At 49.6% G+C, this 27,459-nt stretch overlaps 3 protein-coding genes across 4 annotated transcripts; 1 reads left to right on the forward strand and 2 right to left on the reverse strand.

Moving 5' to 3' along the window:
- The first annotated feature begins 412 nt into the window (after positions 1 to 412).
- On the forward strand, positions 413 to 7,249 carry prlrb (prolactin receptor b). Its single transcript, XM_086169660.1, has 9 exons — positions 413 to 543; positions 1,518 to 1,594; positions 2,495 to 2,627; positions 3,396 to 3,565; positions 4,867 to 5,033; positions 5,855 to 5,993; positions 6,070 to 6,160; positions 6,244 to 6,313; positions 6,420 to 7,249. Exons 1-9 carry the CDS (start codon positions 539 to 541, stop codon positions 6,972 to 6,974), a joined length of 1,407 nt encoding a protein of 468 aa, XP_086025786.1. The 5' UTR covers positions 413 to 538; the 3' UTR covers positions 6,975 to 7,249.
- Positions 7,250 to 8,251: 1,002 nt separating this feature from the next.
- On the reverse strand, positions 8,252 to 17,987 carry LOC147221224 (selenocysteine insertion sequence-binding protein 2-like). Of its 2 annotated transcripts, XM_086169654.1 has the most exons (18): positions 17,784 to 17,987; positions 17,343 to 17,437; positions 15,476 to 15,629; positions 15,326 to 15,398; positions 15,025 to 15,239; positions 14,856 to 14,940; positions 14,688 to 14,779; positions 13,875 to 14,024; positions 13,718 to 13,807; positions 13,490 to 13,588; positions 13,284 to 13,413; positions 13,046 to 13,212; positions 12,833 to 12,959; positions 12,538 to 12,763; positions 12,237 to 12,457; positions 10,989 to 11,143; positions 10,736 to 10,910; positions 8,252 to 9,136 (listed from the first exon to the last, which is right to left on the reverse strand). In XM_086169654.1, the coding sequence occupies exons 1-18, from the start codon at positions 17,835 to 17,837 to the stop codon at positions 9,009 to 9,011; spliced, it is 2,436 nt and encodes an 811-aa protein (XP_086025780.1). In that variant the 5' UTR covers positions 17,838 to 17,987; the 3' UTR covers positions 8,252 to 9,008. The 2 variants fall into 2 exon arrangements, with proteins under 2 accessions (XP_086025780.1, XP_086025782.1); XM_086169656.1 differs by lacking the exon at positions 17,343 to 17,437 and having other exon boundaries at positions 17,784 to 17,924.
- Positions 17,988 to 19,244: 1,257 nt separating this feature from the next.
- Positions 19,245 to 27,442, reverse strand: LOC147221225 (solute carrier family 75 member 1-like). The gene is made up of 13 exons (XM_086169661.1): positions 27,316 to 27,442; positions 25,810 to 25,970; positions 25,463 to 25,559; positions 25,265 to 25,368; positions 24,924 to 25,082; positions 24,605 to 24,796; positions 23,745 to 23,847; positions 23,547 to 23,658; positions 23,363 to 23,471; positions 22,915 to 23,005; positions 21,138 to 21,185; positions 20,977 to 21,066; positions 19,245 to 20,083 (listed from the first exon to the last, which is right to left on the reverse strand). Exons 2-13 carry the CDS (start codon positions 25,960 to 25,962, stop codon positions 19,980 to 19,982), a joined length of 1,362 nt encoding a protein of 453 aa, XP_086025787.1. The 5' UTR covers positions 25,963 to 25,970; positions 27,316 to 27,442; the 3' UTR covers positions 19,245 to 19,979.
- Between the last annotated feature and the right edge of the window lie 17 nt (positions 27,443 to 27,459).

The raw sequence follows: 27,459 nt of genomic DNA on the forward strand, positions 1-27,459 counted from the left end.
CCCCGGGGAAAAGCACCGGCACAATGAGATTTAGCTCAAATATAAAAACTACGATTTCTAAGGAAAATATTTCATTGAATCCCTTTTTCTTTCATTTGTTCGTTCTCAGATTAAAACTTTAGGATTCGATATAGATTTTCCTGTGATTTCGACTCGGTTCTCAACCATTTCTCATACCCCCCCCCCGCGTATCGCTTTTCTTTTGTTTGTTTTTGTGACGTTATTCATCATCGTTTTCTTATTTTAAACTAAATCCTCGCGTGTTTTTAAGCTACTCCTGTTAATCTCTTTGAATACTTTCCTGCAAATCGCGTCTTCTTACGATAAAGTGAGCGGGCAGGACTGCACTATCTCTCTTCACCTTTGACCCCAGGTGAGCAAAAGATAAACAAACCCCGCGCCGTGACGTCACGAAGCCCCGCCCCCCGCGCCGCAGCGCAGCTCCTGCAGGTGAGGCTTCCGCTGCAGACGCGTCTCCTCCGGCTGCTGCAAGGCCACTCGTGTCCGCACCTCCCGTGGACCTCTGTGGACTCCGGCGATGGGGTAAGTCATCCACAGCTCCACAGCTGTGGGCCTGAGGCTTCGTGCGTGTGCGCGCTACATACTACTCGTGTAAAAGTGTGCAAGAAGATGAGCTATTTAAGTTTGTTTGTGTGTGATTTTGACTGCTATATCCAAGGAAGAGGGTTCAGAAATATTGGCAAAAGCATAATAAAAATGATAATAATCAATAGTTGTTTTAATGCAAACTTTTGATCAGGTAAACATTACCCGGTTGTGCGGTATTTCACAGGGCATCTTCAAAATCGCACTCTACCTTAGGCGGGACTGTTATTATCATAATTATGTGTTTATGTATTTATTTTGACAGAAATGCATCGATTATGACCAGTTGATACCGTTTTCCATGGAAATAATGCTGTTTGTGTGAGATAAAGCTCGCTATGGATCAGTGTGGATCTATTTACATGTCAGGCATGACACTGAGCTGATGCTCGGTTGGTGGGCGTGCAGATCCCAGGATAAAAAATAGACATTTGAATTTTTGGGGTGAGATCTAAATAAATAAAAAAGGACTCGAACGTGAGGCGAAACCAGCTTTGACCCGTGACCCTCCGTCCGGCGGCTGGTGAGGAGGGTTTCCGCTCCTCCCCCGATAACTGAGGCCACTGAGCATTTCTGTGTTGTCAGGAGGCGGCCGGCTGTGTTTAGAACAGCTGCTTCAGGTCAGGGTGACCGGGAATTAGATCACAGAAGGTCCAAATTCCTCTCGGTTATGGATCTCTGTGCTGGAGGTCCTTCAGAACCCGCCAGGCGGCCCCTCGCGATGCTTCACTTCAAGTTATCTGCGGCTTATATTTGCCCGTGAGCGGCGGCTACAACGTGTGCGCACGTCGTCGTCTTTCCGTGTTGTTTTCCCTCCATAGCTCCGTGTTGCAGGTGCAAACAGTGCGCGGGGGCCGCGGCTTTACGTTGCTCCATTAACTCCGGCGCGCTGATGTCACTTCCTTTGGCAGGAGACCCGGCGCAGAGGCCTGGAGGGGCGTTCGGCTGCCGCTGCTCTGTTTGCTGTTCGCAGCCTCGCAGTGCCACGGTAACACAACGCTCCGTGTCGCGGTTTGTAGAGACACGCGCTGATGCTTTCAGATTCCGTCACCCTTCTTTTACTTTATAATCCACTCATTCATCATCCATAACAGGGGTGGGCAAACTGTCTGACTCAGGGGCCGCATTGACTTTTAAAATTTGACAGACGGGCCGGGTCACCACAACATACAATACGTATAAAAATTTGTTAACAGTACATATCAGACTCGTCTGAAATTTGCTTTGAAAATAAAACCGCTTTGGTTTTGAAGGCTCCGACGTTTGCTTGCATTTCATTTCATGCACAACTCGGTTTTTCCCTTGTAGCTTTACGTCCAGCTCATTCTCGTGTCAGTACGTCCACGGTAAAACCTAAATCCCAAAGCCAATCTGTGTCATTCAGCCCAGTAAAATTGTTCTCAAGTAGCTCCAAAAATGAAATAATCTCCTGTTTGAGCTCCCACATTCATTGAGCCAATCATTAAATTAGTCATATCAAGTATGAATTCTGTGCCAATCTTTGGCGGGCCGGATAAAAAAGACCAATGGGCCGGATGTGGCCCGCGGGCCGTGGTTTGCCCACCCCTGATCCATAACAAACGTCCAAAACTCCCGTCTGGTTCCCGATGGATTTCACGACGGCTCTCTTCTCGGCCGCAGCTTCCCGCAGACACGAATGGTTTCCGGACGACGGGCCGGAGCCTCGTGGTCGAGCCGAGCGGCGGCCGGGAACTATTTGTCTGCTGTCGAGGGAGCACGTTTGAATGCAAATATAGTCTCTGTAAAAAAAAAAATTAAAAAAAAAGACGCTTAGCTAAAACCGTGTGTGTGTTTTAAACCCTGTTGTCACTTCACTCCCAAGTCTTTCTCGGATGCGTGGTGATGTTTCCCCCTTCCGTGTCTCCAGGCACGTCTCCACCGTCCAAACCCGTGCTGCTGGGCTGCAGGTCGCCAGAGAAGGAGACCTTCACCTGCTGGTGGGAGCCGGGGCTGGACGGCGGCCTGCCGACCGCACACCGCCTCTACTACGAGAGAGAGAGGTCGCCCCCGTCGCTTGTATTCTTCCCTGTGTTTTCCCGGTCGGGGTGAGAGGAGGAGTGATGGAGGGAGGCGGGCGAGAAGGTCAGATGGTTGTGGGTAAAAGCTGTTTGGGAAGGATAGAGCTCCTCTGGAGGAGGATTCATGGAGTCGGACGCCTTCACGGCTCGAGGGCGGACGACGGCGTCTCGTCCGTTTAGTCGGCGGCCGTGCTTCGCCTTCGGCCGTCTTCAGGTGAGGCGCTCGCAGCCCGCTCATGCTGAGCGAGATGCTGGAAACACGCATCTGCTGGAGGATGCGGCTAATCCGAGCTTAGCGTAGACGCCCGTCTCCTGCTCCAACAGAGTTGCTAACTGTGTGTTAACATGCGGACGTCGTAGGGAAAGTCATCCGCAAGCGGGTGAACGTTATTTCAGCTGGTAGAATATCAAAGTGCCGACCTCGTTGCCTGCGAACGGAGCAGGAGTCGTACGACTGCACTCTCTGGGGACGATGTAGCCCTGAATTTAGCATGATGCTACTTTTTTTGAAAAGCAGCGGCTCAGAGGATTCTGGATTTCTATTTCTCTCGCCGTTACAAACGGACGCCGCGTGGAACTGAGATAGCGGATCACACTATTGCTCAAGGAGCAAACAGGAGAATGGACGTATCTTCTGAAATTTAAACGATTGGCATTTCATCTGTTTACCGAGCGAGCGCTCGAATCGGCCGCCGACTTCGGAGCTTTACTGATTTGTTGCACAAACAGTCTCTGTTTGTCTTCTTGCAGATTGGAAGGAACCCACGAGTGTCCGGACTACGTCTCCGCGGGGGGGAACTCCTGCTTCTTTGACCAGAACCACACCTCCATCTGGGTGGACTACCACCTGACGGTGGTGGCCTCCAACGCGCTCGGGAACGCCACGTCGGACGTCTTAAAGATCGACGTGATGGAAATAGGTGAGCCCGCGAGATTAAAATACAAACATTAACTCGGATACGCGGAGATACTTTATCAGCGCGACCCGCCGAGCTGCGCCATCGACGCTTTATGGATCCGTCTGGTAGATCTAGAAGCCTATCGGCGTCCGCGGGTCGGCCTCCGGTCGGGATCCGGGATGTGGAAAGTGCTGAGGTGAGGAGAAAAAAGGGCAGAAAGGAATGCCGGAGCAAAATGCGGAAGAACCGGTTTGTTTAGGCGATGAAACCCGAGCGGCGACGGCTCCCATTTCACGCCGGTTGTTTGGTATTACTCGCAGCACTTGGAAGCCACTTTCAAGAACCTTCCATGGTTCATTCAGTTGCATAATCCTACCGACCGTTATCCAGAGAAGGCGTCGCGGCGCCGCGGCCGGCAGCGCTTCCAGAACTCCTGGTCGGATTCCCACGGGACGCCCCGTCTTTTGGGGCTCCATGTTCTCCACGCGTCTGCTGGGGGTTCCTCAGGGTTCCTCAGGGTTCCTCCCCGCGGTCCAAACACATGCAGGAGCTCCACTGCTTGTTCGTCTCTATGAAGCGAATGAATGAGTGAGTGAACGGTGGTAAGTCTGACGTGGATGAGAGGATGAACGGTTGTTTGTCAATTGTACTTGTTTTTAGTTCTATCCATCCCCTTGTACTTTTTAATTTGATCTCATTTTTTACTTGTTTCGAGTTTTATCTACTGCTTCCGTACTGTCTTTAATTTAATCTCATTTTCACCTGTTTTAGTTTATCTCCTGTTTTTTATTTTGATCTCATTTTATTGTTGCGCTGTGCTCTGCTTTGTTTGTAAACTCGTCGACCCTGAAAATGAGGGAGACCTCAGTGGTCTTACAAGTATAAATAAAGGTTATTGTTATTATTATTATTATTATTGTCTACATGTCATGTGAGTGAGTGAATGAATGAATAGTTTGTCCCGTGTGACGGGTGAATGACAGGGTGAACGGCTGCTCGATAATTTAACGCCATTTTGAATTTCATGTTGTCGTAGAACAGGAAGAACCCTGGTTCTTCAGTGTTGTGTAGCGAGATACACATGTACATCCCTCACACACACACTCACACACACACCGATACACTTGACGTGTGGGTGAATGATTGCATGCATCACAGCCAGTGAATGAATGAATGAATGAATATAATTGATCTTTTCGGTTAAATCACTGCATCAGGAACCCAGTTTCCTCTTTAACTCCTCCTGCTTGACAAGATATCTGGTGAAAGTGCTGCACACACTCACCTTCTGTGTGTGTGTGTGTGTGTGTGTGTGATGGCAGTGAAGCCCAGTCCTCCCGGTAACGTCACGCTGCTGGTGGAGGAGCGAGACGAAGGTCCACGTCTGCACGTGAACTGGGAGCATCCCCGAAACGCAGACACGGGGTCGGGCTGGGTGACCCCCGAGTATCAGCTGAGGATCAAGCAGAAGGACGGCAGGACGTGGAAGGTGACGTCCTCTGAAAGAGCTTCCAGGAGGAGCGGAGGTCCAGAAGGAGATCCTCCCAGGGGTCTCACCCGCTGGCGGAGAGCGTTCAGCCTGAACCGCCGCTTCTTTGCTGGGAATGAATGACTGGATGTTTGAACGTCCCTGTATGACCTGCATGGATGAATGAATGAATGAATGAATGTTGCCTTTGCTAATACTTAGAATCCAAAGAAAAAACATCTGGATGAGATTAATTTGATGACAACTGAATGTTTGTTTGTGTTCATCTGCCGTTAAAATGAGCAAACGCTGAGGTGTGAATGAGAGGGTGAACGCTTGTCCAGGCGGTACAACAATGAACGATCGTATGAATTCCTCTTTTTGAGCACGAGAAGAGTCAGTTCATTTGGAGAATCCAAAGAAAGAACATCTTGATTCCATGTCTTTATCCATGTTTGTATGCCGTGTGGATGAGAGCAGGAAAGGTGCCACAGATAACGAATAAGAATAAGAACAACTTTATTAATCCCGAAGGAAATTGCTGTGCCAGAGTTACAGAAAATATAACAGTAATAAATAATAAAAGAAAGGCAGAATTAGAAATAAAAATAAACTATAAAGTGTCTCAGTGAAACTATAAAGTGTCTTAGTAAGCAGTGATAAAACTATAAGTGTCTTAGTAACAAGTGAGGTAAGGAGTGCACAATAGTATGATAGAAGGGAATAAATGAATGAATGAATGGATGAATCCCCATTTCTGAGCATTTATCAGAATCCAAAGCAAAAACGTGTTGATTGTGTGTGTGTGTGTGTGTGTGTGTGTGTGTGTGTGTGTGCTGCAGGAGTACCGGTCTGGAACACAAACCCACTTCACGCTGTACAGCATCAGCCTCGGGGCCGAGTACGTGGTGCAGGTTCGCTGCAGGCTGGATCACGGCTCCTGGAGCGAATGGAGCGGCGGCGCCTCGGTGGAGCTCCGGCGTACGTGGGCGACCTTCTCCGCTCCGTCTCCACGAGGCCGCCCGTTCCTAAAACCGAGCCCCGTCTTGTTTCCCAGGAGACGGGCGGGAGGAGAAACCCCTGTGGATCCTGCTTTCTGCGGTTCCTTTCCTGACGCTGACCTGCATCCTGGCCATGAAGAGAAAAAGGTACGTCTCCCGCGAGGACAACGAGAGGAACGCTGAGGTGACATGAAGAAGAAGTCAAGGTCATTCGCTCTCCTGTCCCGCAGCGTCAAACAGTATCTCCTGCCTCCGGTTCCCGCTCCCAGGATACCGGGAGTCGATGCTCAACTCCTCAAGGTTGATGTCAACCTGCTTTTCCTTTGCTTTCTACCGTATGAGATGATTGGTGGTGGATCTGAGCGCTTCTGGCGCACCTTCTCCCTCGCCCCCATGTGTCTTCCAGAAGGGACGATCTGGAGATGTGGCCGACGCGTTGATCTCCAGGCACGGCTTCCCCCCGTCACCGACCTGGAAGGACCAGATGGAGGACTTCCTGCTTGTGTGCGACGCCGGAGAGAAGTTGCTGCTGCCGGACGCTCCTGAGACGCAGAGAAGCAGGAGAAGCTTCATCGTTCCCGCCGGCCTCCCGGATGTGGAACCTCCGTGCGGGGAGCGTCCCGAAGAGGCCGCTCGACGGATGGACGGCGTTGAGAAACAGGGCTTCCTCAGCAGCTACGTGGACATCGGGAGTCCGGAGGAGCACAAGAAGGTGGAAGACGAGGAGGAGGAAACTCTCGGGGCCAACATGCTGGAGGACTACAGCAAGGTGAAGGAGGTGGACAGCGACAACGTGTTGTTCCTCCAGAAACAGACACGCGACGCTTCCTACGGAGAGAAAAGCTGCCGCCGCGTCAAGCAGAAGCCGAGGAACCTCGAGGAGGCCACGGCGGCCGCGTTCCACCCCGGACTCCTGGACGGCGGATACGTGGACGGCGTCCCGGCGCTGCCTCGGATGTGACCTCCTTCTCTGCTTCGGCCCGACGGAAGACATTTGTAAAGGAAAGCGGTGTGTTTGTGCAGGAACGTTCTCAAGTTGGTGGAAACATGAGGAGAACATCCTCACACCAAGTTCTCAGAGGCTGCTGTCCACTCCTGAAACCACCCAGAGCACGGAAGGACTTGACACAGTGAACTCCAGGCTCTGGTCTTCGACCGTTTCTCCACGCCAGGATTCAAGAAGCCGTCTGTCGGTGTATGTTTGAATTTGTGTTGCTGTAATAAAGCCTCCTGCCGTCTCCTGCTGCTCCGTGCAGATCTTCTCCTGCCGTCTCCTGCTGCTCCGTGCAGATCTTCTGCCGCTCTGCTCACGAGTGGCTGTCAGGTTGACCTTTCCTCGCCGCCGACACTCCAGGTGCCTTTAACCTCATGGGGAAACAGGAGATCCTGGAACGTGTGCGCGGAGAAAAAGACGATAAACCCAACATTTCCATCAGACCAGACGGGTGTCGGATGCATTTCTGCTGCGGTGGAGACGTGGACCTGCACACTGAGGCGGGTGGACGTGAAGCCCAAACACCAACCGCTGAGAAATCAGCTTTATTCCATCCACTTCCAGGATCTTCTTCTCCTTGGAGCTGCTCTCTTCAGGGGTCCCCAAAGTAAATCCACCTCCTCTTCTCTCACACCAACTAACTTCATGTCTTCTTTCACCGCATCCATAAAGCTCCTTTCTGGTCTTCTTCTGGACCTCCTGCCCTGCAGCTCCGACCATCTCAGTCTGGCTTCTCTGAGCTCATCTCCAGAACTTCCGTCCCTCTGACGGAACACTCCTGATCCTCTCCGTCATCCTCACTCCCAGAGCCGCAACATCTTCATCTCTGCTTCCGTCTTCTTCTCAACACCACCGTCTGAGTGGTACGGCCTCTCCGGTGTCTTCTGCAGCCTTCTGGCCGGTGCTCTTCTATCACACATGGGACCAGAACCTCGTCTCCAGCCATCCCGACCTGCTCGAACGGGTTCTTCTACCTCTTTGTTGCTCTGGACCGTTGACTCAAGTGTGAAGAGAAAAATCTTCTTAAAAAATCCCGTGACCTTCAGGGTCGGAGAACGGGAGCTGAGGAGGCTTTTCGACTTTGCCCGTGTGGGAACCGGAGACGGTGCCTGACCATCTCGGGCCGGCGTGCTTCCAGAAGCTGCAGAGGAGCAGCAGTTAGCGGAGCAGATCCTTCTCCCAACGCCGTGGACCTTCTGACGCATCAGCGAAGCGTCATGTTTTTCCAAACCAGGGTCGGAGGGTTTTCAGTGGACCACGCAACTCATTTTATTGCTTCTTTAACAGATGATTGTTTCCAGCTCTTTACATCACATTACCTGAAGCCGCGTCTCTGCTCCGGGCAGCGCCGCCGCCGGAGCGCCCAAGCGACAAGACGACGGAAACCCCGGGCGAAGCGACAGGACGTCTGAGGAAAAGTGCTTCGTAAAACCCCTGCGCAGAAATCGCCCGACGTGAAGTCTGCCGTGAAAATAGAATTAGGTAGAAGAAGTCACACCTTTTCAAAAAGGTGCAGGATTAATATGCATCTTCGTCGACCATAAAATCAAATCTAGGCTTTTTCCTATTTTGTTTTTTTTTTTTAACATTCACAAATTGGAAAAAAAAAAAAAAAAAAGATCATCTGGGTCAAAATCTTACGCACAATCATCTTTGTCGATTTTCCTCAAATAAAAGCCCCGGAGGCTACGAATCAGACATGAAAAAATAAATAAAAATAGTAGTTGTTTCCTCTCAGTCCCACACAGGTCCCGGTCCGGTCCGGGTCCGGGTCCGGGTCCGGTCGGCCCCCCCGGCGGCCGGGTTTCCCCTTGTGTGAAGACATACAGCAGCTGGATGGACGGGAGGCGGCGTGCAGAGGAGGCCGAGGGAGGCGCCGCCAGCGTCGACCTCTTGGTTCCTATTTTCCCCGCATTGGGTCAAACGTCCAGCGCCTCCCGCTCCGGGCGACCTTCTTCCGGGCCGGTGATCGGCGGCTTCGCACGAGAGGCGTCGCCGGCGTCAACTGTCGGCGTCCCGGTCGCTGGTTGGGCGGCGGTCGGCGTCCGGGCGCAGGGAGCTCAGCTGCTGCTCAAAGTTCAACACGGTGTGGCCGCGGTCCTTCTCCAGCAGGCTCTTCCACACTCGGACTGGAGGACGCAAACACAACGTGCAGGGAGTTACCGCGCATCCACTAAATCTGTCCTTAAATCGGGCTATCAGAGTAATAACTAGACTGAGAAGTTACTCTACAGTTGAATACATTGAAAGGCTATCGATTCGTTCCAGCCCTCGGGTTTGTTTTTAAAGATGAAAACTGAACCGCTGAGATGGGATGAAGGTGGCAGCAGAGGAGATGTTTGGAGGAGGTGGTGGGGTTTTTCTATTGGTTCTCCATCCTTAACTTCCTGGCTCCACTCCTAATGCTACAATGCTATGCTAAGTGTAACTTTGCTCCGCTTCATGTCTGAACTCCATTTATGGAACTGAGCCATGCACTCGGAAGTCAAGGTTCCGCTGTATAAATATTGTTTTGTTCACTATTCATGCATCCGTGGTACTTCATAAAATGAGTAGTACTACTAGAGTATTGTGTACTGCGGCGTCGCCCCATAGCCTTAACTTTGACACTTTATATTTTATTGTATTTCTTATTCTCCCTCCTTCCTACTATTATTTATTATTACATTACATTACATTGCATTTGGCAGACGCTTTTATCCAAAGCGACTTACAATAGAGGACATGAGGACTGCAAATAACACTTGCAAATACAAGATGCACAGGAAATATACAGAACAGTAAGCTGGGGTTAGTGAGGTTTTTTTTTTTTAATGGACAGAGACACACAAACACACACACACACACACACACACACACACACACACACACACTGCATAGCCTAACTTGCTGCCAACCTGATCTGGGGCATCAGCGCAGTAAAAAGTCCTGAATATCATTGTTATTTTTCGCTTGAAACTCTGGCACAACAATTTACTTCGGGATAAATAAAGTTGTTCTTATCTTATACTTTCTGTGCGGTGTGTGTGTGTGTGTGTGTGTGTGTGTGTGTGGCTCGAGGTGTAATATAGCCTCTCAGGGGTCGGCAACCTTTAACACCCAAAGAGCCATTTGGACCCGGTTTCCTGGGAAAAGAAAACACCGGGAGCCGCAATTACTTTTTGACGTCTAAAATAAAGGTACCACTGTATATATTGCTTTTTATTACCTTTACACTTTTATATAAACAAGTGTGTGGTGTGTTTTCTCTGTAAGTATTACAGAGAAAATTAAATTTTATTTATGTAATGAACTCATTTTGAGCTTTGGGCTTTCAGAGCGTGTAGCGGAGCCTTGACCTGAATTTTAAAAATAAATCGCGAAAAAATCACTGTGTCAGTAAACAATAAAAAATAAATATTTGCAAAATGTCCTCATAAATATTTATTTTACCAGGTTTATGGGACTTCTGCTGCTGAACTTCTGCTCACAGCATCTGCAAATCGGGACTTTACCGGCCGGCGGGTATACCGGCTTCCGCCAGCGTGACGTTATTTTGAGCGTCGAAAAATAATGAATATAATTTCATTTAATATTTCAAGATCACAATAATCTGCCAACTTAGAACTAAAAGTTAAAAAAAGGAATTAACACGAATGAAATATTCTTCAATGAAATATTTATGATATATTTTCCCGAGCCGCTCGGAGCCGCGGTGTAAAGATGGAACTGCTTTATCTGCCACTTACTGTATTCCGGTACCTCTGGCGGCGTGCCGGCAGGCTCCGCCTCCTGACCCAGGCTTCCGTTGTTTATCTCCTGCGTGTTGTCGTCCCCCTGGCCGCTCTGCTCCAGGCTGGAGATCATGTCCTCGTAGGCCTTCCGGGCCTCAGAAGACAGCTCGATCATCTTGTGATAAAAGTCCTGTGTGAGAGGAACATCTCCGTTTCTCCCGCGTCCTCCGGGAACATATCGGCCAGTTTAAAAAGGAACGGCGCCGACCTGAGCTCCGTCGTAGTTGAAGATCCCCACCAGGCTGACCGGCACCATCTTGTTGACGCAGCGGCCCAGAGCTTTCCGCGAGAGGGCGAAGATAAACGGCACGCCTTGTTCGCGGCACGTGTCGATGATGGTGTGAACGGCCTCGTCCAAACCCCCTGAGGAACACGCCACAGCTACAGGACCGGCGGGTAAAGCCACAACCACTTTTCTAAACCTCCTGCAAACCCACCGCCCCACCGTTTTAATGAATCATTTTTTAGGGTGCTCTCCGCTGCGCCCAAATTTGGACGATGATGAAGTTGCTGTGCGGCAGTTCTGGCGAAGAATAGCGACGAGGCGCCAACGAGAGCCGTTTTACTGAAGCTTAAAGTCACCGTCTTCCTAACGTTAGCCTCGTCTTTCTAAATGTAACCGACTGTAGACTGGTTAAGGTAAGATAAACTTTATTTATCCCCAAGGAAATTGTAATGCCAGAGTTTCAAGTAAAACGTAACAATAATAGCTCATAGTAGGAAGGAGGGAGAATAAAAAATACAATAAAATATAAAGTGTCCACATTAAGGCTGTCAAGTGTTTTAAGGTCTTAAAAAGTTGATGCTGTGATGGCGGCAATCTTCAGCAAAACTTCTGCCTTCCTTTAACATATCAACAAGTTTTACGGATTCAGCAACAGTCAGCATCTTCCTGCCACGCTGGGGTCTGTAGCAGACTTGTGTGTGGACGCCGGGCGTTTAGGAGGCGTCGTAGAGCGTGTTGTTATTCCTTATGAGATCTGGCGAGGATACATCGGTAGGAGCCCGAGTTGGCGAGGCTGGGCATCTTTGTTTAGCAGAGGAGGTCTTGTATTTTATTTCTTTTAGTTTAATTTTACTATAATTTTTTCTCCCCTCAGCCGCAGGGAAGCTTCAAATCTTTGTAGTCAACAGTTAAGACAATTTATATTTCATTGTATTTCTTATTCTTCCTCCTTTCTACTATTATCCATTACTGTTATGATTTTTACGTGAAACTCTGGCACAACAATTTCCTTCGGGATAATTAAGTTGTTCTCATCTCATCTCATCTTACTGGCTAGAATATGGCAATTTCATCATGAAAAAAAAATTCAACTACTGCAAACCCCTCTCGGCTAACAAGTCAAGCCGGAACCCGGCAGCGTTTTTCTCCCGCTTTAAAACCCCGATGGACGTTCTGGAGGTCGGCCTCATCTTGACCACCTTCCCTGCACGGCGGCCGCGTTGGACGTACCTTTGGACTGGATGCGCTCGCAGTTGGGCGAGATGATGACACACTTGACCTTCCTGAGCTTCAGGTGTTTCAGGACCTCGCGGAGGCCCATCACGATCCGCCTCTTCATGCGGGCCTTCATGGGATCCTTCTGGTAGAGGCGGTCCTGGAAGCGGACCAGCTCCTTCAGCAGGTTGGTCACGCACTCGTCCACGTCTTTGCTCAGCATCTGGCTGCAATACCTGCCGACGGCGAGCAGAGTCCGGGTCAACGCTCGCTTCGGACGGGAGCAGGAGGAGGCGGGTTCGATCGACGGACTGACTCTCGGAACTTCCTGCTGTGGATCTTGGGCCGGTCCGCCGAGGGCGGGCCGGCGCCGGCGGTGTGGATCTCCTCGGAGTCCTTGGCGTCCGACTCCGCATCCTCTTGTCCGGCGGTCTCGTCCGTGCCGTTGAGTTGAGGCTGCTCGTTGTCGTCGTCGTCGTCGTCGTCGCCGCCGCCGCCGCCGCCGCCGCCGCCGCCGCCGCCGCCGCCGCCCACGTCCTCATCTGGCCCAACAGGAGAAGAGCTTCAGCTAGCGCTCCATCGTGGTGTGTCCGACGCCCGCCATCTACCACCTGCTGGGTTTGCGTCGGGCCGCTCCTCCTCCGTGAGCTCGGCTCGCGGGCCCTCGCCTTCGGGCAGGAGGCCTCGTTCCTCCAGCAGACGTCTCTGCTTCCTCTCCTCCCTCTCCTTCAGGATGACCTGAGCGGGGGAAATATTAACCCATCCGCCGGATTCACAGCCACGCTCGCGGAGATCTGCATCATCTGCATCATCTGCATCCCAACCTTTTTGAGCGCGGTGGGCTTCTTGGCTCTGGGCACCTCTCTCTGCTTGCCCTTCTTCACCAGAGGACTGGTGGAGTCCAGGGGATTGTGTGCGATTTTGTCCTGCTGCCAGGGCGGCTTCTTCTGGCCCGACGGCTGCTTGGGGACGATGGGAAGACCTCCGCCGACTGGGTGGAGTTCAAGACGTCAGACTGGCTCCGGATGAGGACGAGGACGTGGAGACGCCCGGCACACCCACCTGCGATGACGGGCTTGGAGTCCGTCCTGGCTTTCTGGGACTGCTGCTTCTTCTCCAGGACGGACAGCATGTTCCCGATGTCCAACTGGACGGGAACTTTGCTCTTCTTTCCCGAGACCTTCTCCGGTTTCTACGCGACGAAGGGCGACAGATGCGTCCGTCCTCTGCGTTTTTGAAAATAACCTTGGAGAAGGAAGGCCACCGACCTGCTCCTTCTTCTTCGGGGCCTCTGAGGGCACGGCTCTGGTCACGGGCTTCTCCTTGCCGGGGTCGCCCTGATGCTTCACGCCGTTCCTTTGGCTTTCCTTCGAAAAAGGCGAAATAGATTTTCGGTGTGAGAAGCTCCCTAAGTGTCTCTCGATGACCCGCAGGAATATCTGAGGGTTGTGTTGTAACCGGGGGATGAAAAACCGTAAAAAAAGCTCTATCTGTACCTCGTTGCATGACGGCGCTGCCTTCCCGCTCTTCGTGGATCTGTCCATGCCGGTCGAGGGAGACGTCAAGCCCGGGAACTCCTCTTCGTCCTGCCGAGACGAAGCGAACAGCGCCTCAGATCCGGCCCGGATGATGATCTGAGTTCCGGTGTTTTACCTCAAACCTCGGAGGCTCCTGATAAACGGGCGGCTCGTCCGCCTCGCCGTCTGCGTCGTCAGCGCCGTCTTTCACTTTCTTCTTCTTTTTCTTGCGTTTCTTCTTCCCCTGGACTCCGTCCTCCTCGGGCTGTGCTGCGGAATCCCCCGTCTGACGAGATCCAAAACGGGAGGAAAGACATTGGACTGTGAAGCGCCGGTCGGAAATGGAAAAAGGCCAGAGGGACATTGTCCTCGTAATTTAAAATCCAAACAACAAACAGACAGAGGTGGAACAGCAAAGGAGATGGCGGTGTTTCTCATTTGGGTCTCCATCCTTAACTTACTGGCTCCACCCTTAATGCTACAATGCTATGCTAAATGTAACTTTGCTCCTCTGTCTGATGCACAGAGTGAAGCCGCTCCTCTTTCTAAAACCATCAAACCGTCCCAGACGGGTTTTGAACGCCTCGTCCGTCCACGATTCTGGCTTCTCACAGACGATGCTCTCCGTCAACAACGTCTCCATCTCTTCACGGACGAGTCCTCTCATGTTTTTCCATGATTCTCTCTAGGCTACTTTGCGGCGGCGGCGGCGGCGGCACGTCCCACCGCCATTAAACGCCACTTCACGGACAGCGTCGGTGTCACCGGCTCAGCCCGCTCGCCGCCAACTCAGATCAGGGCTCCGATCACAAAGCAGATCTGGGAAAACTCCTAAGCGACGCACTCGGAAGCCGAGGTTCCGCTGTATTAGCGATAACGCGTGACAGCTTTATCCGGCCAAACTGCGATTCCAAGCGCGGGTGACGGCCCAAAACAACATTTTCCTGACCTGCTCCGGCCCGCTGACGGTCCTCTCCTTGGGGACGGCTTTTATGGGAGGCTGAGAGGCCACGTTAGCCCAGGATGTGGCCGCGGGCTGACCTGCTCAGCGGAAACGCACAGTCGGTATCTGGATGATCTTTTCTCATTTTGTCACATCTGGGGAGTTTCGACCCACCTGGTGAGACCGTGGGGGGAACCGGCTTGGCGTCGGGGGGGTTTTGTCGGTCGTCCGGTGGCGCGGAGGATTCCTGGCTGCTCGTCTGCCACACATTTAATCACAGCGACTGTCGGGGTGGAGCAGTGGAACCATAGCCTCGCAACTTCTGATATGCTAAAGAGCTTACCGTCCCTCCAGAGGCTCCGTTTTTCGTCCGAGGGCTCGAGGAGGCAGGGTTCAGCCCCCGGTGCTCTTTCCGCGGACACCCGTCCTCTGCTCGGCCCCCCGAGGCGCCGGACAGTTCTGGAAAATCCGCCATCTTCACCTCGAACGGGGCCAAAAGAGCGTGTGCAGGTTTGGGCCTCCCGGCGGAGCTGGGCGCCGATCTGGAGCCGCTGAACCCTGTCAGACCGCGATAAGGCTTCAGGTAAGCGGTGCTCACCAACAGCTGCTGTGCATCTAGCTTTCAGCTTTTCTAGGTTTCTGACCTCTTTTCTGTGCATCGGTGAAGCTTTTCCCCTGATTCCTTCCCTGCGCAAACTCCTTGGTGTTTTTTGAGTTCTGTGGAAACGTGCAGCAGATATTTCACTCCGTGCTCGTCTGCATCTGGTGATCTTGTGCAAAAATGTGAAGCGAACCTTTGCATGTGCGTTCACAGACGGCCTGTTCGGTGGGAGACCTCCGGCGCCCGCCTCGCCGGCCTGATGGTTTCCCGACATCTTACCGGCGTGCACCGCTGTCACTCCGTTGATGTTTGACGGATTCCTCTTTGGACTCGGACCCGGGCGATTCCTTAGCAGAGTGGAGATAATGGACACACTCGTGAGTGAAAAAACAGCTATATGTGGATCCAGGTGGTGGCGTTCAGAGCGTGCAGAGCACTCTTACTCTTCGCTCAACCAGAATGGGAAATGAGACAGTCATTTTAACATTTCCGTTGGCAGACATCAATTTTTGGAGGCTCAGCGCACAGCAGAAGCAGTTGTTAGCGCTTTATTCCTCTTTCTGTCAGGAGAAAAAAAGATCCTTCTCTCCATTTGCACAACATGCATGCGCAGGATGTACGTGGCTGTTTGCTCCTGCTGTTCATAAATCAGCTTTTCTTCAATTTCTTTGTGCATCTCTAGTAGTACTCAGATACGTGAATAGCTCTAGAACAGACGCAACAATTAAAAAAAGAAAAAAAATTGTTTTGGGTGATGTTTAAGGATTCGGATGCTGTGAGTTTCATACAAAATTGAATGAATAAAATGAATAAAAACATATATCGGGAGTCTTCTCTGTCACAGGAGTGACTCACCGACCTGGCTTTCATATACACTGAAAAATAAGAAAAATAACTCCTCCTGGCAGACGGCAAGAGAACATCTAAATAGCCCGTCCAATTTGCACAATCCAAACATTACACAATACCCGACACGCTTGCCTTGTTTGTACAAAGTACCTGATTACGTCGACGCACTCTGTTAGATTTACTGGATATTTAGTGCACAGCGTCTTGTTAGATTTATTACCTGTCAACTATGCATACCTCGTGCACAGCTTATCTCGTGCTGCTGCTGCTGCTGGCTGTCAACCAGGCTTCAGAAAACACATTTGGTTACATTCTCTCAGGGTGGAATGACATTTTGGGAGAACAACTTCCTACACTGGATTGATTTATATCAAAATCGAATAAAGCGTGTCTCAAATTTTGGTCCGAATCATCTTGTTGTGGCAACTGGACTTGAATTTCTTCACTTCAGGACGTTTCACATCTGAAGAAGCCTGGGATCAGAATCAGAAGCAGAAAACACTATCTTTCCCTGAGGGGCAATGGAGGGCTGACATGGGGTAGCGGCATCAAATTATGAACATCAATAAATAAATGGCTGAATATATAGTGATATATATCGCTCAAAAATAAATAAATAAAGGGAACAGTTGAGCAACACAATGTAACTCCAAGTCAATCACGCTTGTGTGAAATCAAACTCTCCACTTCGGAAGCGACACTCATTCATTTTGACTTGTTTTAAGGACATTTCATCAATGTTGCATCAGCCTGTGTGTGTTTTTACACTTTCATTTGGAGTCCAGAACTCCATGGGTTCATTTCCATTGATCATTTTGGTGTGATTTTGTTGTCAACACATTCAACGACGTAAAGAACAAAGTGTTTAATCAGAATATTTCACTGATTCACATCTAGGATCTGTTATTTTAGTGTTCCCTTTATTGTTTTGAGCGTCTTCAAGTCCAGTTACCACAATAAGATCCATGATCTGGATGACTGAGAACCTTCACAGACATTTCTCAAATCTCATCCGTATTTATAGATTCAAAACGAACAAAGGAATTTTACTAAAATCTATGTTATCTTAAAATGTTTTCCTATCTCCGCAGGTTCGGCCTTGCACTCTGGGGCACCCGGTGCAGGGTCGCCCCGGGCCCCGGGCCCCGGCGGCGCCCTGCCCGGCCCTGGCCGCCCCGGGGGAGGGGAAGGAGGAGGAGGAGGCCGCCTACCCTCCTGGACTCTGTCCGGACCCGGACGGACTGGGTGACACCGCGCCCGGGGACGAGCCTGTCGGCGGGGCAGCGGGCTCCTCTTCCTGGCGTTTCTAGAATTTAACGAGAAAATGTTTGCTTGCGTTTGTCAAGATCCCGTCAGGTGTCAGAGAAGAACTTCTGTCTGCTCCCTCGCAGCGCTTGATCTTCACGCCACAGACGAGTTTTATCGACCGCTCGGAGGCGGAAACGTGACAGTTATCACATTTAAAAATCTAAGTTCTGAACTTTAAACGCAACAACGCTTACAACTTTTTCAGGTCGATTCATCGACGCGTAACTTGGTGTTTCCCAACAACTTCTCCGGTCGTGCTTTGGATTAGCCGTGCTTAGCTAAGGCTGCGTTAGCCTACCCCGCTAACTAGCCAGCTAGCTACAAACACCCGTGACGTCTTTTACCGGGGATACCCTCTCCATCGGCGAGTGTCTCCGTGGGAAGTCACATCCCAGCATATCCACGGCAGCACCCACGCGTCGCCATCCTTCGTGTTTTGAGAGCCCTGCGTGGGGTTCCGAAAGCGTGTGGGCAGTTACGGGAGAAGCAACCTGTTAGACCGCGGGGAGGCGAGTCGCTGCTTCCGACGGCTGCTGTTTACGGTGTTCGCGGTGCGCACGGCCTACAGCGCCCCCTAGTGGCTCAGAGGGGTACCGCAGCTCGCAAGGCTCAACCTCATTTCTTTTATTGGTTCATTTCACGGTCATTTCTTACTGTTGCTTCGCTCATTTCCACCACATCGCTGCTAGATTTGTGTTTATTTTGCTTGCATTTATCTATTAATTGGGTTGGGATAGTGCATGTTAATGAACACACATGAGACATGCATGTAAACACACCATTCCGGATTGTAGCCATGGTGTTGAGATAGGCGATCTCAGTTTTATTTGAGTTTAAATTCTAGTTAACATATGTTGTACATTTACATACATATGTTATATTTGTATTTGCATAACTTTATGACAAGGTTTGGGACTTGTTTTAGTTTTTCGCGACTGTTCAGCTAACTTGACGTTAGTTTTTTAAGTCAGTCTTTTTTTGGTATAGCGGTGCTGGCGGGAGTTTTCCCTCACTCTGCACTGTAAATGTCCCACGGCTAACGGATGTCAATTCCCAGAGCTGTCAAGAAGGAAATAAGAAACGATTCAAACAAGGCAAAGTAGTGAATTCCTTCCGAAACATGGAAAACGAAGAAGCTGCAAACTTAAACGCAACACATGGGCTGATTTGCATCCGCTGTCCCACAGCCGCGCTCACAAACACACTTTCATTCATCCTGACCTATTGCACATGTTTTTAGTGGTAGGGGAAACCAGAGTAACCGGAGGAAACCTACGCAGACACGGGGAGAACATGCAAACTCCACACAGAAAGGCCCCGTCAGGCCCATTTTACCATTAAACAGCCATTGTGACCTGAACAGGTGGAGGAGACCCTGGAAAGGGGACGGGGATAAAGGTTAGCTGCAGCAAGAAAGCATGCATGTGTGACTGAGAGGGACCAAAGTGGGAAAGTGAGGCTGCAGAGAGATAAAGAAGGTGTCGGAGTTGAAGGACTTTGGGTGTATAGCCCAGAGCAAGGGAGGCCTTGGAGAAGAGGTGGAGAAACATGTGCTAGCAGGTGATGGAGAAAAGTGTCAGGTGCGATCAAAATGTCATCCTGAATGGAAGGAGAGGCGGAGAAGACGGAGGTGAGAACAACCGAGGTGTCTGGTTTGGAGACACTGAGAAGACGGGAGGCAAAGCTGGAAGCAGCGGAGGTGAAGATGTGGAGCTTCCTCTTTGGGATGGAGAAGATCAGGATGGAGTCAGTCAGTGGGACAGCAGGTGTTAGATGTTCTGGAAATAAAAGTCCAACTGAGATAATTTCAATAAATTGGATTTATAGGTGACAAGCCCAACATACATTTGTGAGTCCATTCTCAATATGCAAAACATTCAGCGCAAGTAAAAACTCGGTGGTTGGGAATTAAACAGAAGAAGCATTTAATGCTAATTCCAAATAACAAATAACTAAAATAAGCAAAAGTACCCCAGACTTGTGACTCACAGAAGCAGCTTGAAAAACCTTTCAGCTTTTTGTGCACAGAAAAATCTTCCAAAAAAGTTCACTTTTATAGTTATTTTATCATAATTACAGTAAAATTTGAATAATAAAAAATATTGTGTTATAAATGCTTGTTCGCTGAACTAAAAAGTCTTTGGCAATAGATAAACCATTGAAGTATAAAGTGGTTTTCAGTATTTATAAATCCCTAAAACCCCACCTGGAAGCCTGACGTGCAGCCGAAACCTCAGAGGGCTTTTTTTTTTTCAACCAGCTGACGCTGCACGTCTCCTATGAGGCAGCCTGCCTGGTGTGTGTGTGTGTGTGTGTGTGTGCGTACATCTCCCATGATTCTTGTTGCACTTGGTGCAGGAACACCCCCCCCAGGTCTGCGTTGCGTCATCCCATAATTCAGTGCTCATATTCCTGGTCAGACGTAAACATAACGGCAATCGCTGAAGCCACAACGGAAAATAGCGGCGTCTCACGAGTCAGTCTACGGTTGTAAAATCATGTGAGGTTTTCTTTCTTTCTTCCTCCCGTCTCCCGAGTCCTCAGTCCTCCTTGAGTCTCCGGGCTGAGTTCAGTAAGGCCAGGGGGACCACGAAGAAGGCGGAGGTGAGGAGAAAACACACCTGCCCTCCGGCCAGCCAGTAAACTGGAAAGCAAACAAAGCGGGCTGAAGCAGCAGCGTGCACAGATCCTCGTCATAACCATCTTTCAAATCTGTCAGTAATTAATTATTCATCTCATTCTGTACATACATACATACTTTTATTATATTTATACTTATATATTTAATTAAATAAAAATATATGTATACATATTTTTACTTTTATAAATAGCCTTTTACAGACATATATATATATATATATTTATAAATAGCCTTTTACACACACACACACACACACACACACACACACATATATATACTATTTTATAAATAGCCTTTTACATATATATATAAAAAAAAAATTATTTAGATCACTATTATTCAGTCATGTCTGCATGCAAATATATATAAGTATATATCTCATTCTGTATATTTACATTGCATCCCAAGGTAGTAAGTCACACACACACACACACACACTGTCCCTGTTGAAAGCACTCTCTTTATTCTATCATGAAATTTATGTTGTGATAATGTATCTGCTGCAATCAAAAAATTCTATCTATCTATCTATCTATCTATCTATCTATCTATCCATCTATCCATCTATCCATCTATCTATCTATCTATCTATCTATCTATCTATCTATCTATCTATCTATCTATCTATCTATCTATCCATCCATCCATCCATCCATCCATCCATCCATCCATCCATCCATCCATCCATCCATCCATCCATCCATCCATCTCTAGAAGTGAGGAAACTCCTTATTTCTCTGTAACGTGTTAAAATGTAAACAGTTGCTTAATGATTTCAGGGGAATTTCTTTCAGATTTTTGGGCCATTATTCAATTGCTATTAGTTCATTTTTCATGGAATTTTCTCATGGGTTTTAAATCAATCAGATTAAAAAAGTGAGCTGTGTTTTCCCTACCGGAGGACGACACCACGGGTCCCAGGGCTCTGGCCAGGGCGCCCAAACTACGCAGGATCCCCATCACTGTGCCTTTCTGATTGGCTGAGCCTGAAAGAACAGGGATATTTCAACAGCATGTCGTAACGGAAGGACCTCGTGAGGTTCCGGCGAGGGCTCACCGTGGTCGGAGACCAGCGTGGACAGGCACGGGACCACGATGGCGGCCGCTGCACGCAGAGAAGACTCAGTGTAAACTGTCTACATGAACTGGGAACGTTGATTAAGTCGGGCGGCTCAAGTGCAGCGGGAGTAAACACTAAAAACGCTCTGCTTTGCCGTGCTAACAAACCTTTCCGGGGAGCGGAGGCTGCATCCTGAGCTCTGTGTGAAGGGATGTTTGCAAAAATGGATCAAACAAACCAAAGATGCATTTATTCGGTGTAGCCCGAGTGTCTAACATCGGCCAGATTGAAACACTACCACTATAAAAGGCTCTCCAGTAAACCTAGAGAGAAAAACACATGATAGCAACATGCATCCATTCAGTCTAGTAAGACAGTGATCCACCTGGAACCTGTCTTTTTCATACACTTAGGACAGCTAAATATTTTAAGAAACATCTAGGTTTTATAATCCAGGGTTACGGTTTCAGGATTTTAACCACATATATGTTTGTATGTATATCTTCTTCTTCTTCTTCTTTCGGCTTTTCGGCTTCCCTTCAGGTGTCGCCACAGCGAGTCAACCTTCTCCATCTAACCCTATTCTCTGGATCCTCCTCTCTCACACCAACTACCTTCATATCTTCTCTCACGACGTCCATAAATCTTCTCTTTGGTCTTCCTCCAGACCTCTTGCCTGGCAGCTCGAACTCCAGCATCCGTCTACCAATATATTCTCCATCCCTCCTCTGTCCATGACCCAACCATCTCAGTCTGGCTTCTCTGACCTTCTCTCCAAAACATCTAACATGTGCTGTTCCTCTGATAGACTCATTCCTGATCCTCTCCATCCTGGTCACTCCCAAAGAGAACCTCAACATCTTCATCTCTGCAACCTCCGCCTCTGTCTCCTGTCTTCTGGTCACTGGAACAGTTTCTAGTCCAAACATCATCGCTGGTCTCACCACTGTCTCCCCCATCTTTCTTTTCCTTCTGGCTGATGTTCTTCTATCTCTTGGTACCCCTGACACTTTTCTCCACCCATTCCAACCTGCTTGGACCTGTTTCTTCACCTCTTCTCCACACTCTCCTACGCTCTGGACTGTTGACCCTAAGTACCTGAAATCCTCCAGCTTCTTGATCTCCACTCCCTGTAGCCTCACCGTTCCACCTGAGATCCTCTCATTCACACACATATATTCTGTCTTGCTGTGACTAACTTTCATTCCTCTCCTTTCCAGAGCATACCTCCACCACTCTAGATGTTCCTCTACCTGTTGTCTGCTCTCACTACAGATCACAATCTGCAAACATCATGGTCCATGGGGATTCCTGTCTAACCTCATCTGTCAGCCTGTACGTCACCATTGCGAACAAGAAGGGGCTCAGAGCTGATCCCTGATGGAGTCCCACCTCCACCTTGAACTTCTCTGTTACCCCTACAGCATTACATTACATTACATCACATTTGGCAGCCGCTTTTATCCAAAGCGACTTACATTACAGCACACCGTACCGCTGTCTCACAGCGAGCATACATGTCCTGCACCAGTCTAACATACTTCTCTGCCACTCCAGACTTCCTCATACAATACCAGAGCTCCTCTCCTGGCACCCTGTCATATGCTTTTTCTAGGTCTACAAAAACGCAATGCAGCTCCCTCTGGCCTTCTCTGTACTTTTCTATTAGCGTTCTAAACGCAAATACTGCATCTGTTGTACTCCATCCAGTACTGCATCTGTAGTACTGTAGCATATGTATGTATGTATATATGTATCCATAAATGTGTCTCACCAAAAGAATACATTGCCAGGCCAATGTAGAGCGTGGTTGTATTCCAGGACAGGCCGATGAAGATAAACGCAGGGATCAACATGAGGATCGCCTGGAAAATTAGAAATCAGTCAGGGCTTCTTGTTTCACCACATTCACTGCTCACAGTGACCATCTGAAGCCGAGATCCAAAGCAAGCCGTGCCTGAAGTCCAGAAATCAATTGCTGAATACATTATTTATTCATGTTGATATCACATTCGTTTCGGTCAACGTGTTTCTGATTAATTATTGATAATTGATCCAGAGCCTGATAGGAAGCAGACATTTGCTACCGCATAAAACCATTTTTTTGCGATCTACTTGACGAGGAGTTATATTTCACATGGAAGCAAATGTGACATGTCTGCAGACATGGAGCGCCACTTGAGCTCAGGCCAGTGTTTGTGCGGCTGCAGACGTTCTCCTACCATATGAACGGCTCGGAGGTGCTGGCCGGGTTTGATCCTGCGGGCGTAGCCCCCTTGGATCAGGGCCATCGTGACGCCGATGAAGAAGAACATCTTTCCCTGCTGCATACTGGGAGGGAGAACGGCGCTTTTAAAACCGCGGAGTGCACGTTCTGCTGCACGCACTGAACTTTGAGTCACGTACCTTGTAAAGTGGAAGCGCTGGTGAGTCAGAAAACTCAGCGTGAACTCCAGACCGGAGAACAGGAAGAGATAACAGAAATAGACCAGGCCCAACACCTGCAGCTTCTGCATTCCTGCGAAGAAGCCCCGCCTCCTGTCAGAGCGCCACACAGGGCCGAGGCCCAGAGGTGGAAATGCGTCGCGTCAAAGCAGGACTCACTTTCTACCGAAGGCCGATCTTGCGCTCTTGCGACGGCCGAGAACCGGAACAGAGCCACCGGATTCAGGAGGTCCCAGGAGTCCCCGGTCCCAGAACACCAAACCTGGGAGGACCCAGAAATAAGACCATCTGACCTTAATCGATGCCGACGGGAAAAGCGAAGAGTCAAATATCGGACGGCTGCACGCACGACTGAGGAAACGTTGAAACGTTTGACTTAGTTAATCCATTACATTACATTTGGCAGACACTTTTATGCAAAGCGACTTACAATAGAGGACATAAGCACTGCAAATAACACTTGCAAATACAAGATGCACAGGAAATATACAGAACAGTAAGCTGGGGTTAGTTTTTTTTTTTTTTTTTAAAACAAAAACGTACACACACACACTGCATAGCCTAACTTGCCTAACCTGATCTGGGGCAGCTCAAGCATCAGCGCCATCCTTTCAATCCATTCAATGACAGTTACAAACCGCTATTTGTGAAAGTTTACTTGAACTGGTTTGGGGCTCACAGACCCAAACTAGGGTTCGTGTGATTGGCCCGTTCTCTTTTATTCTGAAAAAGCTGCAGTGTCAGCACAAACCAAAAACTTGACATCTTTCTCTTGTGCGCTTTGTCTGCTTAACGCTCTCCACGTACTGAATATAGAGCTTCCATCGATCTGGGGTTTCAAGGAGCTTTACATTCACCCATTCGCACACCCTGATGGTGGCAGAGGTGGCGTCCTCGCGTTCACACGTCCGCGAACGCCGCATTTGTAAGATGCTAGCACATTTCGCACAACAATTTCCTTCGGGATAAATAAAGTTGTTGTTATTCTCATTTAAAGTGTCGTTGAGTCCGAGTCCAACCTGGCCAGCCTTGAGGAGCGTCTCCGGCAGCACGAGCCAGATGAAGAGCACGTCGGCAGCACTGAGGACCAGGGCCAGCAGAGCCGGGGTTCTGTAGAAGACGCTTCCCGCTGCGCCGGAGCTGACGGCAAAGTAGGCTCCCATCAGAGGCCCGACGGTGAAGCCCAGCGAGAAGGCGATGCCAATCATGGCCTGGCGAAAAGCAAAATGCGAATCGTTTTACTTCAGTCCTCGTACCCCGCGGAGACATGTGAGCACTTTGAGTCGACGACTAGAAGCGGCGTCGGATCAGATCTGCATGTCAGAGCGCCGCGCCTACCATTCCTCGGTTCCGTGCTTTGGGGCAGGGCAGGTCGGCCATGACGGCGGTGCACAGGCTGATGTTGCCTTTACAAATTCCCCCGATTACTCGGAACAAGAGGAACGCGGTGAAGCTCCGGGAAACGGCCCACAGCGCATAGGAGGACATCAGGCCCAGCTGGAAGACGGAGAACCCAATTAGAACCGCGTGATTTGAGGGAATAATTAACAGGCGGCGATGATATGATGCAGCTCTGTCGGCTAACTTCCTGCTTCTGTTATGGAGGGTGTTAAGTACCAGCGAACCGTGAGAGAAGAGGAAGACGACTTGGTCAGCTATCGGTGAGACCTTGCACCCACCGTGGTGAGGATCAGCAGAGGCCGTCTGCCGTGGCGGTCGGACAAAGCCCCCGTTACCGGCGAAGACAGGAACTGCAGCAAGGAGAAGAGCGAGCCGATCAGTCCTGGGAGGCAGAAGAACAACCGGATAAGGGGACGCGGGTCGACACCATCGCCCTTACGTGGCGTGGAAATACGAGTCGAATTAAAACGCGGCACCTCCGAACAGGACGCAGTTGTATTTTTTCTCCATGGGGATCCCCACCGCCTCCCGGAACCAGTCCACCACACTCTGCAGAGACTGATACGCTGCATCCTGCCAGGGGAGATAAACACAGGAAGAAAATACCCGCGGGCGGTCAGCTGACAAACGTTTTCCCGTGCGACAGCGCCGTGCATCACGCAGAATCAAATCTCTCACGGGTCCGTTTAGGTTCAACTGGACGGGTTTGCACAAAGCCTCCGTTGTTCGACGCCGCATCGCTCCGAAATGTGCAAAATGATCTCATTACCACGATAGAACCCTTATTCTACCGTTAGCGGGGCAGAAATATAAGAAATCTGACCCCCGATTGTGCGTAGTGGTCCAGGATGGAGGGCAGCAGGGGCAGAATCAGGGTGAAGCCCAGCAGGTCCAGCAGCAGGATGACAAACACAATGTTGATGACTTTGGACGAGAAGGAGGCGCCTTCCTCCGCCGGTTTGTTCGTGGCCGGCATTCTTCTCTCTGAGGTCAAAAAAAAAATTCAAATCAACAAATAAATAAATAAAGTACAAATGATTAAATGAAATACATGGTGCACAATTACATTTCTTCCATTTTTACTGTTTTGGACTTCATGGAAAAACTAAAAATCAAACAAAATGTGGGCAAGTGCTGTTTTATTTGACAGGAATCGACATTCACACAGACAAAATGAGCTTGAGATATTATATTACTTACACATTGGATTTTTTAATATTAATGTGGAAATACAAGCTTAAATAACGGTCATATTGGAAAGTTTTATGATTTTACGGACGGTAACCAGCTTTCCATGGTCAAAATTTTGAACTGTCGAAAGTGAAGCGATGGAGGAGCTTCTCCTGTGGAAGATCTTCTCCTTCTAAGGCTGCATTGGAGGCTTCAGGGGCCTCAGCCAATCACTCGCCTCCATTTAACACTCGGCCAATCACCCGCCTCCGTCTCATCCTCGGCCAATCATTTGCCTCCATTTAACCTTCTCCCCTCACGCCATCTGACTTCCTGTCCTCTTCCCCTCTGCCCATGGACCTCCTCTGAGATCTCCTGCTGGACCTCCTCCACCTTCAGCATCCTTCTGGCCAGATCTTCTCCATCCCTCCTCAGTCCACGTCCAAACCATCTCCGTGAGACTTTATCTCCAGACCATCTCCCACGTGCCGTCCCTCTGATGGCCTCCTTCCCGATTTTATAAGAAGAACCTCCAGATCTTCACCACTGCTGCCTCCCGTCTTCTCCTCGGCGTCTCCAAACCAGGCACGTCTTCTCCACCTCTTCTGTCGACCCTTGGTGCTCCATCTCCTCCACCTTCTCCACCTGGGTTCCTCTCATCCACACACATGTGTTGTCTTGTTGCTAACCTTCATTCCTCTCCACCTTCTTTAGCTCCACTTGGATCCCAGTGGTTCACACTCCGGGATCCACCTCCTCCTCCTCCACCTGCTGAGATCTTCCACCAAAGTTCATGAGATCTTCCACCTCAGTTCATGAGCAAAGTTCCCAGTCAGGCTATTTCCTTGTACAGGTACTATATTTTCCAGTAAACCACCAGGAAAGAATCGAAGGAGAAACAACCCGGTAGTTGTTGTTTTCCCCTCTGTTCAAATCCTCCCAAAGTGTCGCACTAGTTACTTTCTTAAACCGTTTATTTTTGAACCAGTTTCCAACTTTTATCGTTATTTAAATCGACATTTTAAATGCTAGCGTTTGCTAGCGCGGGCGGGCGGGCGGGCGGGGGGAGTTTCGTATCGATCCGCGGGAGAGGCGGACCACTCCTCTTCAGCATCCCCGCTTCCGCCCGCTTCGGAGGGGAAATAAATCCGATACTTACGCTGGATTACGGCTCGTCCGTCCCGGTGACACCAGAAGCGGCTTCTCCTGCCGCCTCTCTCTCTCTCTCATCGGCTCATTCAAGCCGCTCCGCACCAGGAAGCGGTGTCCTTTTTCACTTGGCGACGTGAACGTGTCGTAATAC

This window comes from Fistularia commersonii, chromosome 22 (genome assembly GCF_037954325.1).
Source record: "Fistularia commersonii isolate RoL2024-O1a breed Wild chromosome 22, RoL_Fcom_v1.0, whole genome shotgun sequence".
NCBI classification, from domain to species: Eukaryota; Metazoa; Chordata; class Actinopteri; order Syngnathiformes; family Fistulariidae; genus Fistularia; species Fistularia commersonii.